The sequence below is a fragment of the Silurus aristotelis genome, assembly GCF_946808225.1.
Source record: "Silurus aristotelis genome assembly, chromosome: 3".
NCBI classification, from domain to species: Eukaryota; Metazoa; Chordata; class Actinopteri; order Siluriformes; family Siluridae; genus Silurus; species Silurus aristotelis.
The window spans coordinates 25318407-25334416 of record NC_139576.1 but is presented as its reverse complement, the minus strand read 5'-3'; the positions used below and the strand labels follow the sequence as shown (position 1 = coordinate 25334416).

General features: G+C 42.7%; 1 protein-coding gene across 7 annotated transcripts in view; it reads left to right on the top strand.

Annotated features, from left to right (window-relative positions):
* hdac4 (histone deacetylase 4) overlaps positions 1-14579 on the top strand; it is a 164794-nt gene extending 150215 nt beyond the window's left edge. For all 7 annotated transcript variants that reach the window (XM_083537490.1, XM_083537491.1, XM_083537493.1 and 4 more), the window contains 5 exons: positions 3324-3442; positions 5065-5198; positions 10449-10533; positions 10649-10790; positions 10876-14579. In XM_083537490.1, coding sequence (XP_083393616.1) covers positions 3324-3442; positions 5065-5198; positions 10449-10533; positions 10649-10790; positions 10876-10915 — 520 coding nt within the window. In that variant the 3' untranslated portion in view covers positions 10916-14579. The remainder of the gene's footprint in view (positions 1-3323; positions 3443-5064; positions 5199-10448; positions 10534-10648; positions 10791-10875) is intronic.
* The last annotated feature ends 1431 nt before the right edge of the window (positions 14580-16010 follow it).

The following is a 16010-nucleotide window of genomic DNA, read 5'->3' as shown; positions in this document are numbered from 1 at the left end:
TTGCCCACCAGTTTTTGGTGGGGAACATTATATTCGCCTTTTATGATTAAGCGAGGACCCTGGTTGTGTGGTAGGAAGGATGAAGGAGCGTGTTCCAGACTGATCAGGAGGTCTGGGTAAACGCTGATTCCTCACTCCTAAGTTCAGACAGACTATAGGAAGCTCGGTAGTTTTGGTAGAAGTGATCTCTGAACGTATTCCACCAAGGTTTCAGACAAGGCTGCGTTCTTGCTACTGTGGAAAATCCCACAAAAGTCTGAAAGACGATGCCAAAGCATAGAGAAGAGGGGTTTAAAAGGTGTTGGGACCCATGAGGTGTGAGAGCCACATGGGTTCTATGAGGGTCACAGCCTGCTTTGATTTACTATTGCATTTCTGTGCGCTTCATGCGATAAGTCCTCTCCTTTCTGTGCACGTAATTTCGCTTAGGTTCAGGATTGGAGCAACAAGTCCGCTGACGGTTAGCACAGACTCAAGGCTCTCGCTCCGTGGGTCATAAATCTCAGTATTCCCAATATAATTAGCGGAGCTCTTTTCTTCTTCCCAGATCAGACCGTGCATGATTCATCCGTGCTCTTTAATGCCGAATTTCCACGCTCGTCACCAAGACATCGTGGCCGTGGCTAATGGCGGTAAACCGCAAGCTCCGGTGGGGGGTCCATGGCAGGAATGTGATGATGTGAACACTTTTGACGGTTGCACGGCGTTAGCACGTCTCATCGAGAACATCAAAGCGGGGCACCAGGCACGGTACCCACCCCGCTGCTGGCACTCGGCGTCTCAACTCCATGTTTGCGGCAGCCATCGGCATGCCTGTGGCCTGCATGTGAAGCATCAAAGCTTTTGTGCACCGTGCTCCAGACACAGGAGAACACGCAGCCCGTCTTTGCTGCGGCCGCACAAGGTGAAGCCAAGCGTAACGTCCGCGAGTGTCACCTACGGCAGGAAGTCTGCCTGCGGCTGCAAAGAGTTGAAGACAGAGACTTCTTTCCTGCTGATGAATATGTTTTCCTTGTTTTCATTTTAGCGCTGTATAAAATATTGACCTAAGACCATCAGTGGCTGGTCAACCCTTTTTTTTTTTTTTCCTTCCCAAACGGCTGTTGAGACACTTTTTGTTTTATTTTATGTGTAGCCACAAAAAAACAAGCCAAAACCTACAATGACCAGAGTCACTGTTTACTGTGTAAATATGAAGTATTTTCAGCTTAAAGGACTGTAATGTTCTGACTAACACTTCTGAAAAAAACACTAGGCTCACTATATTTATTAATAAACCCATCCACTCTTATGTTCTCTTTTTCATCAGTCCATTTTAGTGTCATTAATATGCAAAACCTGTATATATCCTGTGACAGCCACAATAGAAGCGTCTCTAACTCCAGGATCACTCAATTTTAGTTGGAGATAAAAAAAAAAAACTTTAGGTTGTGTGCTTCAGTAAAAAAAAAAAAAAACTTTGCTAAGTGCAAACAGGGATCTAAAGCATTAGGCTTCGAATGGAGCCATTTCAGGAGCCAGATCTCAGAAACATGACCCATGCATCGAAGCACCATGTTCTTTAAGCCGGCAAGGTCCAACTCCCCACAGCTGCTCCAAAATATATGTAATGTTATCCATGGCTGCTAAGACATCGCACTCACATTTACATCTGACACATGGCTGTGGCTACAGCAGCCAAGCTACTTGAACCAAATCAAATAAACTACCTACATGACATGACCCCTAGCTGCATCAACAAGACCTGCATTACATGTACTTAAACATCTTTGACAGTTATGGACCGGGATTGTGTTCCCCAAAAGAAAAAATAAAGCCAAGATTTGACATCAACGCATAGCCAAATCGGAATGAGGTAGTTGCCGGATACGTAATGTTTTTTACGAATCCACTGAAGACCACGAGCCGTATTTACAGGCCGACTTCTTCAGCTGCAGTACTTGCGGACAGGTTTCAGCTGTGCGAGAGCGACCCACATCTAAAGACAAGAAAACACAAAGCCAGCCTATAATCTGCCTACACCTACACTGCAGCGGCGAGCTGTGCTCCATACAGATCCTCAGAGAGCGCTCTGACTGCAGCCCAACCAAACCCCAGGCCGATCCAGTTCCTCTCCAGCTGCAGTTCGCCCAGTGAAATGCAGCATTGCTATGGCGCTTAATATAGCCTCACAGCTGGCTGTGCTTCAGGGACACTGGAACCGGCCAGCCAGAGGTTATAGTCATAAGCTCAGTCATAATATCCTCCTGTCTAGGTGATACACGTATGTCATGCTGGCGTCAGCGCTGAGATTCCTTACCCAGTGATAACATTCATTATGCTGCATGGCATGACACTCAGACAGAGCATACGTTTTCTTACTAAAGTCCTAGAGTGAGAGAGGACCGACGGAAATGTTTTAATGCCACAAGCCGCGCTCGGTCATGCTGTCATCTGGTCGGTACTGCATGCTGTGCGAGTCGAACCGTAGAGCTGTGTGCGTTGCAGTGGAATCACAACCTCACCACAAAATGAACCATTAAAACCCCAGTCTCTTTATGAATCACACATTGCTGTTGAACATATAACCTGAAATCAATGGAAGTCGGTCATTCATTCTTTCTGACTGTGAATGCGCTGCATGCCAGAAGTACAGATATCCGCCCGAGCTTTGTAAGCTAATAGCGTGAATGGCAGATATTAGAAGCTGGTATAAATTAGTAAGTGGGCTGAAGTGTTTTCATGGTTGATATAAACTACATGGTTCAATACTTTATTGCAGTTGTATGATTTTCATCAAAGAAAAGTCAAAAAGGTCGGCTTTTTGTGGGCAGTGGTGGCGCAACGGTTAGGGCCCCGGTGTCTGATCAGAAGGTCAGAGCTTCAAGCCCCAGCACTACCAGGCACCACTGCTTCAGGGGCCAAGTCTGCGCTCTGACGCCAACTTCCTAATAAGCTGGGAAATGCAAAGAGAAGAATGTAATTTTGCTTTAGTGTATATGGGACCAAGGCTGTTTCTTTCTTTAAATCATCATTTTAGGGTTGTATGGACTTTAAGAGCTTCTGTCTTGTACTGCAGGATGGTCGACATGTTGCCTGTTTTTACCATTATTCATTTATTTATTTATTTATTTATTTATTTATTTATTTATTTATTTATATCATATGGTACATTTTGGTTACAGTTATCAGGTATAACCTTTGCATCTATATCTAGAGTGTATACTATAGTCTTATAGCTATAGCATAGTATACTGTATTTCTGACTTTCTGTTTAGACTTTTGTGTTAAACACTGTGGTGGATTGTAGAAAGCTCATGTATCTCTGTGCCTTTCTTTTGCAGAACAATAGTGATGCCTATTGCTAATGAGTTTGCACCCGACGTGGTCCTGGTTTCGTCGGGGTTCGATGCCGTGGAGGGCCACCCGCCTCCTCTGGGGGGATACAAACTCACAGCCAAGTGTAAGTAGTAAAGAACCGTACCCTCAGACACATTAGTACTGCAGTAACACTTCAGCACGCAGTCTTTGCTGTCCTCCCACACACCAGGCTTTTACACGACATTGCAAAACAATGAGTCACTCATATAGGAGTCTCTTTGTCTCTCTCTCTCTGTCCTTCTCTTTTTCTTTTTTTTTTTCCCCTCACTGTCCATGTCACCACCTCTCTTTTGTGTGGCCTGAGAACGCAAAAGCAAAATCGCAAGAGTTATTCTCTCATTCCAGTTTATGTAGAGGTTATGATGGCACACAAATAAAGGAGACCAATTTCCACTTGGACATAAAGAAATATGCATGGAAACCTTAGTTAAAAGTATTTTCGTCAGTATGTTCAACTCATTCCTCGGTCCAGCCTAAATAAAGAAAAGAAACACGTAAGCTACCAAGTTTCAAAATTTATTTTTATTTTAAATCTGCCCTTATAAACATAAGATTGTAGATACCTGCCCCTAAGATGCGTAAATGCTTTTTGATTATCCCTTTCCACATTTTCTCTTCTAATAACCTCCACTCTTCTGGGAAGATGTGCCACAAAAATTAAGATTTGCATTCTCCTAGTTCAAGTGTAGGGGAAATGTAATGTAAAGTCCCAGTACTTTTGTCCGTATAGTGTAATGTTCAAGCCTGCTTTGTAGATTACATCTAACTCCAGAAGTGACCTCGTGTCAGTCCTTGTGCGTTTGCTTTAATGCATGCGTAGTAAAGAATAAACACTGGTTTGTTGTTGAGTGGAACATTTGTTCACTTTTCAGCCTGCATTTGCACCAACATTGCTGATAAAGTCCACTTTCCATCTGATTGTGATACAGAATGGTCTCATATCAGACAAATAGCCTGTGACAAGACCCATTTTCCTACACACACACACACACACACGCTTATCTTGATCTCTATAAAGCCATACACACTCACACACGTGCTTATCTGGACCTTACTGCAACTGTACACACTCCTGTTTATCAAGGTATCTGGTGAACAAGAAAACATGCACGTTCCTGTATGCACACACGTGTACTTAGCCATACATGCGTTGATCCGGACCTCATCTGTGCACAACAATGGACATTTTGTGGCTCTACATAATAATAAATAAATCGAATGTATTTTGTGTCTCGGAGAATGTACTATATAATGTGAACGTACACACTGATCCCAATTCATTGGATTGTATATTGTGTCCAGGCCTATTGCAAAACTGTACATTCCCCCTTTTATCACACTCTCTCTGTTTCTTTCCCAAGTGCTGCAAGGGAATGTATCTGACCTAAACAGGCTTCTTCGAGAAGTCTGAATCGGTTAGAGCAGGATGCATATCGTCAAACAAAGATCAAAAGCAGCCTGGAGCTCGAAATCCTGAGCCACATTTATTAAAATCAAACCTGCCTTTCATTATAAGGTTGGGCCCACTAAATCCTGGGTGCCGTCTTTTACAAAAGAAAAAAATATGATGTAATACCCTTCTTTTCCTCCCTCTCTTTCTCTCTGTCTGTGCTACGTCCTTGACTCCTTTAATGGAGGGCCAAGTGGCAAAGCTCTCGGGTAAGCTCTAAACACCACTCACACTTCCTTTCTCATTCTCTGCAGGTTTCGGCTACCTGACCAAGCAGCTGATGGGCCTGGCCGGGGGCCGCCTGGTGCTCGCCCTCGAGGGGGGTCACGACCTCACTGCCATCTGCGATGCGTCTGAAGCATGTGTTTCTGCTTTGCTAGGAAACGAGGTAAGAACATATTGTAAAGCTGCACAATCTAGAGTCAGGGAGTATAGTGAAGTAAAGGAGTATAGATGGTATTCCGGTATGACTGAGGATATGGAGTTGAGCAGTTACAGTTCTCCATTCTGAGCATATTGTCAGGAACAATATGTCTGCCAGTTTTTGCAACCACAGGGGAGCCTGGCACCAGAGACACTGTAGTCTCATTTCAATAAAAAGAGTCGCATCACAAGTGCTCCGCGGGTGGCAATGTGGCGTCCTGACCGAATCACTGAGAAAACTCAATGTAAATCTAAATATGCGCTATGGAACGAGCGAATAGGAATAAACCTTTACATCAAATGCCTTGTAAAGTTCATTCAAGAAGAAGCATAGCTTTTATTTGTCACATAAACATTACAGCACAGTGAAATCTTTTCTTCGCATATCCCAACTTGTTTGGAAGCTGGGGTCAGAGCGCAGGGTCGGCCATGGTACAGCGCCCCTGGAGCGCGGAGGGTTAGGAGCCTTGCTCAAGGACCCAATAGTGGCAGCTTGGTGGTACCGGGGCTTGAATCATCGACCTTCCGATCAGTAACCTCATGTCAATAAGAGTCTGCCAACTTCTACAAACTGTTCATACAATTAGAGATTAATTAATGATTTTGACCGTCACAATACAACTCCTTCAGTGAGCTTTTCTAAGATATTTTAGTATGCAAATCAAGTGTCCTGCTCTATTCATTTCCTGCTTATACAGTACAGTGTTACTTTATTTCAAATCTCCATTCCCCCCCCCCCCCCCCCCTCTTGCCAATCATACATTTCCTCTCCCCGTTTTGTAACCTCTCCTCATTTGGCTCATATTCGCTGCACAGTGTAGGAGGAAGTTCCCATTGCAGAGGAGTAAGAAGAGTCAAGTTTAAATTTTGGAGGTTAATTGTAGAAGTGTGTTCACTCTTGAACAAGCTGTTCTCTGTGATTCATGGCACACAAAGGATCATGCAGGAAAATGCAGGTCTTACGTGTTCTCCTAAGCAAGTGGCTCGAATGTGTTTGGATACGATTGATCTCAGTTTTGCCCTGCATTGTACACTTTATATGTATATATAAAGAATGTGTTCATATATATATATGAATAGAAAAGCTGTTAGTCATTTGCTTTAGCCTACAAAGGGGAGAAATCTGAAATCATCGTAGGTCAAACTCCTGGACTCAAGTTAACTGTTGTTAGAAGAACAGAACGAGGTAATTCTAGCACTTTTCTCAGTCCGGTTAGATGATGCTCTTGTTGGAGAAATGAGCAGGACAAGTACAAAAGCTTGTAAGGAACCCGCATGAGTTGGAACTGTGTTGGCTTCATGCGACACTGTTACTTACAGACATGGACGATAAAACATGGCCACAAAGTTGATCCACAGCTGTAAATTATCCATCCCAGCGCAGAGATCAGCATCTCAAGCAATGCAACAACAGTGCATGGGTCTGCAGGTGAGAGGTAACAAGGAGCAGGTGAAGAAAGCCAGGAAGTGGAAGACAGATAATGGAAAAAGCAGGCAGGAGTAAAAAAAAAAAAAGAAAGTGGGAGTGTTGTAGGTCTATTTTTATCCGCTGATCCGAAAAGCATCACTGCTGCTCTGCGGATATGTTTCAGACGCCTACAGTGAACACTCACCTTGGGAGTGTGATGGGTGTAGAATGTCGGATCTTTAAGCATAGTTACAGACATACCCCTGATTCTCGCTCGCTCTGCAGCGTTCCCTGTTCCACATCTGCAAGCTGTTAAACTCACACTTTATGCAGATGGGGTCACTACGAGAGAACGAGATACAGAGATGCAGTAATCAAAGCAAATTAGGGAATCATTCAAAGTCTAACACGTCATAAAACGTATTAAAAGTTATCGAGAGATCTTCCTGTGCGAGATCTTTCGAGGTCCCCAAGCACGCTTCTCTCACCTAGAACCCCACATAACTCCAAACACTAAATCACTGCTGTGATAATAATAACACTAACCTGCACAACCCTTCAGTCGAGCTCAGCTCATCTCGGCTCATTAGTCGAGTCCGACCGCTTTGCCGCCATGCAAAATAACTCTGCGAATCGTGTGCCAATTTCAGGCACACATGATTAATAAGTAACAGTGGTGTTTGTTGTGGCATGTGTTCATCAAAAACCTGGCAGGGCTTTTCATGTGATGACCCGAGCAACAACTGACTCGGGGTTGAAATCCCCAAACTCGATAACAGATCAAATAACCAGAGAGTAAAGCCCTGTAATCAGAATTTCAGGAAGCAAGTGTTTTATCACGGCCTTTACAAAGGCTTCAGTGTAACAGATTAGGAATGCTGGCCACTGATTCGTGATGAGGCAGATAGAACAAGAGAGGGAGTGTGTATATGTGTGGGTATATGCACGCTCTGGAGTACGTTGAATACTCATATGGGAGCGCAGCTGCTTCAGCTAGCCTGAGCCCTTAAATTAACCCATCATACTCATACAGTTTCAAGCCCACACATTTTGATTTCTCCTGATGAAGTCAGATTTACGGAACCCTCTTCTTGCGATCACCTCATGTTTCATGCCGTTCTCTATAGAGAAGGAAGAAGCAGATCGTTTTCCACCACTGCCTTCTCCTGTGTGACTGGTCATTATATCATGGGTTTTTACCGGCTGCTCCAGTGTGAGAGAGATTCTGTTTTATTGGAAGGTAAAGTAGTAAAGATGAGGCTCTGCTATAATGAGGATTGTGTTTCCTCCTCTAAAAAGGCAGTGAGCCTTGTCGCCACTGACCTGTATCTCATTTTATTTTCCCCCCTCCTTCTCCCGCTTCAGCTTTTCACTGACTAATCTGAAGCCTTTTCACATTAAATACCTCATGAATGATGCATGAGCACTGATGTTAGTCAACTCTGACCTTATGACTAATTGTTGAACGCGCACTAACAGATGTTGCTCTTCAACCTGTGGTTCCTAGTAATTATTTGATAAACAACAACCTAATAGGCTAATTGTTACCAGTCTCCGATGAGGTTATCTATGTGTTTACCTAGCAGTTACTGTAAACATGCGCGTTTTTGCCTCCCGAGTCCCGGCTCTACGTTGTGCCCTTTGGAAATGCACGCCCAGCTCGCAAATAATTTGATACAAGGTCAGTTTACGAACCTAACATAATACACAGTAATTAGTTTAGGAATGTTTCTAATAACCCCCCTAAGAAGCAATACCATGAACTGTACATAATCTATGTGATGTTCTCAAGTAATATATCATACATTCTCTGGAAGCAGCACATGATGTTTCCTTGGAGCTTTTGGTTTGGACATTATCCTCTTCCCGGGTTGGCCTTTTGCTAGCACTTTTGATATCAGTGCCATGGGTTTAGATTGCTCTTGACAAGAGGATAGATTTGAATCTGTGCAAAAGTGATTCCTTATCTCTGAAACTGTATGGGTCCTCTGGCTTGGCTTGGTGAGTCCGAGGAACTCTAATAACCCCTGTATCTTGGGGACTGCCTCGCATTCCATACCTGCCGAGCCGCTTGGAGAGTGCTGACAAGACCCATTAAAGTTTATAGCAACGCACCGTGGTCGTCTTTCAAAGTGATGGACAGACTGGCCCCATGGTCTGTGCCAGAGCAGGTGAGGGTTTGACTCTCAGCAGGGTCTGGAGGTGGGACAGGGCAGTGGGGAGGAGCAGGTTGGGGTTAGTGGGTCGAGGCAGTGGTGAGGTGCATTGAGAGATTTCTGTCAGAATGTGAAGAGATTGACTGAGACGGCAAGTGAGCTACAGGGAAGCTTCACAGCAGGGCACCGTGAGTAGATGACCACCTGGCTGTACAAACACAGAGATGACTGATTACCTTCCCACATGGGACTATGCATATGGGCAAAAGCCTTGCCTGTCTGAGTGAAAGCAGAAACTTCTCCACACTGAAATGTCTGGTTATGGTGCACCCTTTTGAGCACAGGTGCCAAACGTGAGAGCAGGGTTGGGCACTCTTCTCCTAAAGCTTGCCATACTTCCAGTCTGCTTAATGCCAGTGGCTCAACACTGTGCTCTATTGTCTGGCATGGGTGTTCTGTCGGCCAGCCACAGCCCTTGGGCTCCACTTCAGCCACATATTTAACTCTGGCTTTCCTCGTATGCAGTTGCAAGGTACTGAATGTGCATGGCAGACATCCACAAGTCAAGCACGAACACTTCTCAATTTAGTTTTTCTCCATTCATAGATTATTATTTGAGAAGGAGAAACAGTGCTGTATTTGTACAGGAACAAATCTTACTGTAATTCTCATTCTCACACCGTATCTCTGCTTTCTTGGTACCCTATTTCGTAAGTCTGCAAAAGGAAAGGGCATATTACACTGTAAGATTTAGATTGTTTTTACATTGGTGTCCTTTTTCTTTTATCCTCACTCCTGTCTTTACATTTTTACCTAAAAGGTTTTGGCCATCAAAGCTTCCAAGGTGTGAAAATGAATTGTTCTTCAGATGGTTTATTGTCTCCCTGCCATTTGCTTTGGACTCTGGTCACACTTGGCTGAGATTAAACTAAATGCAGTATAGTATTGTGGGCTGTCATGTGTGGTGAGCCTGGTTTATTATGAACTGCTGGGTGCTGAGTACATCTGTAGGTCTTAACTGGGACATGCTTAAACCCCACATTATTTTGTAGCCATTTAACTCACTGCCAGCTAACCATCAACACTACAACAGCACTTCAGACAACCCTGTCACACAGACAGAAGTCTTGCTGATAACCGTGCCAAAAAAACACCCGTTCTCCAGCTGTCCTTGCTAGATACTTGTCATGGAGATACCCCAGTTCTGCAGGTAACGCTTTTAAACTGACACCAGCCCTGTGGATAAGTCTTGTCAAATAGACGCCAGACTTGTGGATAGTTCTTGCCAAATGGACAATAGTCCCGCAGATAGCCCTCACATCAAAATTGCTGCTTCTGGGTGGTTAATTGTTAGCACTACCCAGTAGCCTATGACATCATATTTCGTGATTGGCTGGGAAAGAGCTCTCAGTTGTCTGGTAGTGCTGTATCCTATTTGTGAGTGTGTGATAACGTATGTGTTTTTGGGAAAATTGCCAGTGAACATTCTCTTCTAAAACAGGTTTACCACACTTTGCATGATGGGCAGTTTTGGGAAAAAATTCCTGAGAGGCATAAAACCAACAACCAGACTGCATGCATGTAAAGTAGTGAAGTGGTGTAGAGCCATGGAAACTCTGTGTGACATGATGTTCTGAACTCTTTTCTCTAGTTGGAACCACTACCCGAGAAGATTATTCAGCAAAGGCCCAATCTCAATGCTGTGCGGTCCATGGAAAAAGTTGTGGAAGCCCATAGTAAGTGGACACCTTGCACTTATGTCGAATACCAAGCCGAATGATCGAACATACCATTTCTTAAAAGAACGATCTCTGTGAAGCTAATCATTGTTCTTTGATCCGTGTGTTGAAGGTAAATACTGGCACTGCCTGCAGCGCAGTGTTTCGACGATGGGTTACTCCCTGATTGAGGCTCAGAAGTGCGAGACAGATGAGGCTGAGACTGTAACCGCCATGGCCTCATTGTCTGTAGCTACCAAGAACATCGGGAAAAGGTGGGCTCTATTTGTTCAACTGCATTGGCTTCATGTGTAAGTGGTGTAGTCCGTGACGAATAACGGGTTCGTTTATGTGTCGCAGGTCTGAAGAGGAGCCAATGGAGGAAGAACCAACACTGTAGATGACAGGTGACCAACTTGACTGGGTGACCTCCTTTGGCTCGCAGCCTCTCCATGGTGTGCGACCTCACTCTGCTCTCTCCACATGTTTCATTTTGGCCGCTCCAGGCTCCACGGCACCGCTGCCTCCGTGTGCCTTTTCAGCACCGAAAGCAAAACAGACTGAAGACGTCTCCAGAAAATATCCAAGCACACCAGTGTGGAAAACCTCCGCAGTTGTAGTCTGTCTCTGTCTAGAGCAGGCCTTTGCTCTGTCCGCACAGACGCCCGCCTTTCAAACAGGATGTGGACTTGCGACTCACTGCTAGAAGCGAGAGCTGGTGCTTTAAAAAAAAAAAAAAACTCTTCTTTTCATGGCCACTAACGTCCGCATGGTTTCAACTGTGGACATTGTCATGGCTATGTCCTCGTCTGGTTTTATTTCTTGTCTCTTTGGTTGTTTTATTTGGTTTGTCTTTTCTTGGGGATGGAAAAGTGACTGGTGCTGTTTCATTCCGAATTGGGGGGGGGGGGGGAAAAACATTTCTGAAAGTTACTTCTGGATGCTTTTTCGAGATGGTTGAGTGGAGAGGCCGGAGACATGGGCAGGGTGGGAGAGAGGTAGAAAAATTTAGAGGATGTATGGAGGAAGGCTGACAAAGCAGCTTGTCTGAAACCCCTCTAACACACACAAGAGAGACACTGAGAGCTTGTGCCTTTTTTTTACAGAGCCGGTGGATTTAATGATGATTTGAGAAGAACATTGCCTTAAACTAGTTCCATAAGGGGAAGGCCATCGGGTCCCTCCGCCCCCCTCCTCCATTTTTTTTTTTTTTCCAGGAGCGGAATGGCTGGAGGCCCGAAGGACAGAAATCCCTTTGCATGTTTACCAGGAATGTCCTGCAGACTTGTGCGTGTCTCACACACATTATCATCATTTTATTGGCAATTTATTTTCCTCTGCATTTTTTCGATACTTGCTTTGGACTTAACTTTGAAATAACCAAGAAGGTAGTTGCCAGCCATATCCAGGCAAACATTGTTGGAGCGGTTTTCAATTGATTTCTTTAGATACTTTTGAGAGCAAGTGCAGCCCAATGTAGCGACTTGTTCGAACTCTATGACCAAAACTATACATCCGTCTCCGTTGACTCGCATGCACTGTTACTGAACACCATTCCCAGTAGACCAGTAGAGAAACGCAAACTAAAAGCATGAGATCTAACCAGTAGTTCGGTGCCACTAAACCGCAGGCGTACATGATAGGACTGTTAACATGTTTATCTTCTTCTACAACTTTGTGGTTTATGAGAAAATGTCGAATGATTGAACTATTTATACTTTTCCTGTCTTTCTCACTGCAGATATAAGACTTTCTTTTTTTTTTTTTTTTTTTTTTATAGGTATGAATGTCACAGTGTTCATTTTCGTTTCAACGAATAGTGCTAGCTAATCACCGATAATAACCTTCTGTCCAGATGGCCAGTTTTCATTGGCATCTTTCGAATATGAGCATAAGGGCTGGAAAAACCATTTTAAAATATACCGTTGAGCCTTCAGATGTTTCAGCAGGTAGATTCAGTGCTGGTGCCCAGCGTGATGTTTTCTTGCAATCCTAACAGCACTGCAGTGGACGTTCATACAGCTTTCACTACAGGCAGGTGCTACTGTCTGGATGGGTGTGTTTATGTATAAGGGAGAGAGAGAAAGCGTGCACACGTGTTACACAATCCAGGAAGTAATCAGACCACCAGCCTTCACTCTGATAAGGACTCTAAAACCATGGAGACGGCTGTGACACTCCTCGCATGCTGAGTGCATACTGTAGGTATGGAGCACCTGCATGGCAGCATATGTATGCATTTATGATCCATTTACCTTTGTGTGTGTGTGTGTGTGTGTGTGTGTATGTATATATATATATATATATATATATATATATATATATATATATATATATATATATATATATATATATATATATGATTAATATACAAGCATGCTCGCTAACAACTCCTTTCACTTTGACACTGATTGAACACATATCACACTGTGGACTGATAAAGACGGGCTGATTTGTTTGAAAACCCCAACTCATGTTCAGCCTCTTGGCAACTACCTTAGTCATTGTACAAACTCGCGTTTCTTTTTTTTTTTTTTTACTTTGTATATTTTCAGACGCAAGCTGGGAGAAGGGCATATTAACGAAGGATGACATGATTTGCAGTGGCAATTGTTTTAAAAGTCTTATTGGTATACCGCATGACTACTCCATTCTGCCAGTTATGTTTCTCCTATTTGTTTTTGTTTTTTATACTCATTTTGTTTGTTTGTTTGTTTGTTTGTTGTTTGTTTTTGATTATCCCTGTTACACTCTGTACAGTTGACAATGTTGTTTTACATGCTTAGAGATCATAGTTCTTCTCTTAGACAGCAGCCTTTTACACACATGCTGGGGTTCTGGTTTTCTTTTTTGGGAGGGTAAAATTGAGATTTTTACTTTGTATAATGATTCCAACAATTGTGTATTTACTATATGTTCTGTTTATAGTAGATTTATATATGGAAAAAAAATGATCTATAGATATATATTATAAAAAAAAAGAAAAAAAAACAAACAAAAAAAAAAACCAATTACAATCATGTTTGAAAAAAACAATTGGAAGTGAAAGGTGATATGCTCATATATCTGCTCAGTGTACACTCTCTTCTCTCCTCCTGGCTGCCGTCGGTTTAGCGCTGCACTGGTTCTACCTTTACAGTCTCATGGCACTTCATAACACAGCGACCTTCTTGATGCGTAATATCTACTGAAGAAAAAAAAAAACAAATTCCAAGCTCCAGCCTTGTTCTGTGAATGTTCTGACAAGTTCGTCGGCGTAGACCAAACGAGATTTTCTCTTTGATGCATCCGATTTCTCCGCGCAGCTGATTGCGTATTACGCAGCTGCTCGAGTAAGCACTTGAAGTAAGATTTACTTGTTATTGTTCTACTGTAGCATGATCACTTTTAAAAAAAAAAAAAAAAAGAAAAGAAAAAAAAGCTGCAGTTCCTTTCCTAGTTTTTCACGCCTCAGTTCTTTTACTGAACGATTCGCACAAATAAAAAAAAAAAAAAAGTCACGGATGGAGAGTTTCACCGGAGCTTTAATCAGTGTTCTTAATGAAGTAGTGGCTCAAGATGGCTCACTTGACCAGAACTCACACATCGCTTTGTAACAACAGTCTGAACGATGGCAGCCATTTTTTTTATTTTGATTTCTCCTCAAACAGGATCTTTGTATATTTGGTTTCTCTACCCAGCATTCAGATAAACGACAAAAGAAAACCCACATTCCATTTATTTTGTTTTCCATTTATTTGACCATTTTGTCATTCCTGCTTATTTGCCATTAAATCTGGGCCTAGCTTGTTTATCTTCGGGCCCGGGTACATTTCTGTATCGTTCTCTTTGCTCCACCTCTGCATGGTTTATGTGTCGGCATGCCCGTCTGTCCTTGTAACATATTTGCACAACCGATGAGCACTGTAGGACGAGACATTTTTCTAGCATCGGAGAACGGCTTGGGACACGACCGCTTACTCGTCTGTTCTGTGGTCAGGAAGCAGAAAGAACGATGCTACTCGTGTCCGACATGTGCTTTTTACTTGTTTTAAAAAAAATAAAAATAAATAAATAAAAAAAAAGGAATAGAGAAAGCTAAACAATTTCACATTTGAATATTTTACAAAAAAACAAAACTATCTAGCACTTGTGACATACAGACAACAGATTTTATTGTATTTATGTAGAACTTTGTTTTAGGTGAACTACACACTACATATTATGCCTGTGTGATTATATATATATATAATATATATAATCTATATTTCTCCCCCCCCACCTCCTTTGGATGTATTTTTGGGTTGAGCGGAGAGCATCTGGAGTCATCAAAGGGCTTTTTCCAGATGTTTGACAGGTATGTCATCCTCAGCCTGTACTTCCCTTTATAGCCAGTAATATATCTATGACCACTGTGGCTCGAGAGCAGTTCTAGGTTTACAGACGTAAGAAATGCATATTATTTTTATCACTTTGTTTTGATTTTCTTTCCATTGTTACAGAAGACATTTTCTTGGGACCTTTGCTCTAACATTTGTCTTTGACATCAACTATAAAGTATCTTGTTTTGGAAAACCACAATGTCTTGGGTTTTTTGTTTTTTGTTTTTTTTTAATTACACCAACCACATTTGGTCGAGAATCATTTTTTGGAAAAGAAAAAAAAAAGTTATATATAATGCATTTGTGCAGTTATTCAATCAGCAGCAACACGCCGTATAGAACTTCAAGTTCATGTAAACATCAAATGAGAGATTTGGTCTCTGGGATTTTGATAGTGGCTTGGTACCTGTGGACTGGTTTGAGTATTTTAGAATTCTCTGATCTGGGAATTTTACACAAACATCAATCTTTGATACACAGAACGGTGTGCAAAAGTAGACGTTCTACCATTGAGAGAGATGACATGAGAATGACCAGACTGTCCTGAGCTGACCGTGTGTAGTAACTAAAAAAAAAAAAAAAAGCAGTCCTTACAGCCATAAGGAGCAAAAATAATAGAATGCACCGCACATCAAAACTATTGCTACCACCACAGAAGACTATCAGGCTTCACTCGTGTCAGCCAAGATCAAGAATCTGATGCGCAGACCCACTGGAGACTTCTAGTCTTTTCCAGTTTCTACCTTTTGGTTGAGTCTTTGCCCATTATAATCTCGGATTCTTGTTCTTGTCCCAATGAGGTCTTCTGCTATTGTCGATCATCTCCCTTTCGGTTTGATGTCTTGTGCATGCTGCACTGCTTTTCCGCTCACCACTGCTGTAAAGCGTGATTGAGTTACTATTAACTTGCTTGCAGCTCAACCCAATCTTTCCATTTATCTCCCACGGAACCGTCACTCATCCTGTGTGAAATTGTCTGAAAAACTAAAACCGCAGCCGATTTGGTCCCACCAATCATGCTGCAGTTAAACTCAAAGATCAGACCTTGTCTTCAGGTTGATGACTGATGGTCTGCCTGGTTTTTACGCACTGTGCTGGCGATACGTGATTGGCCGATCGGGGAGCTGCGTCAAT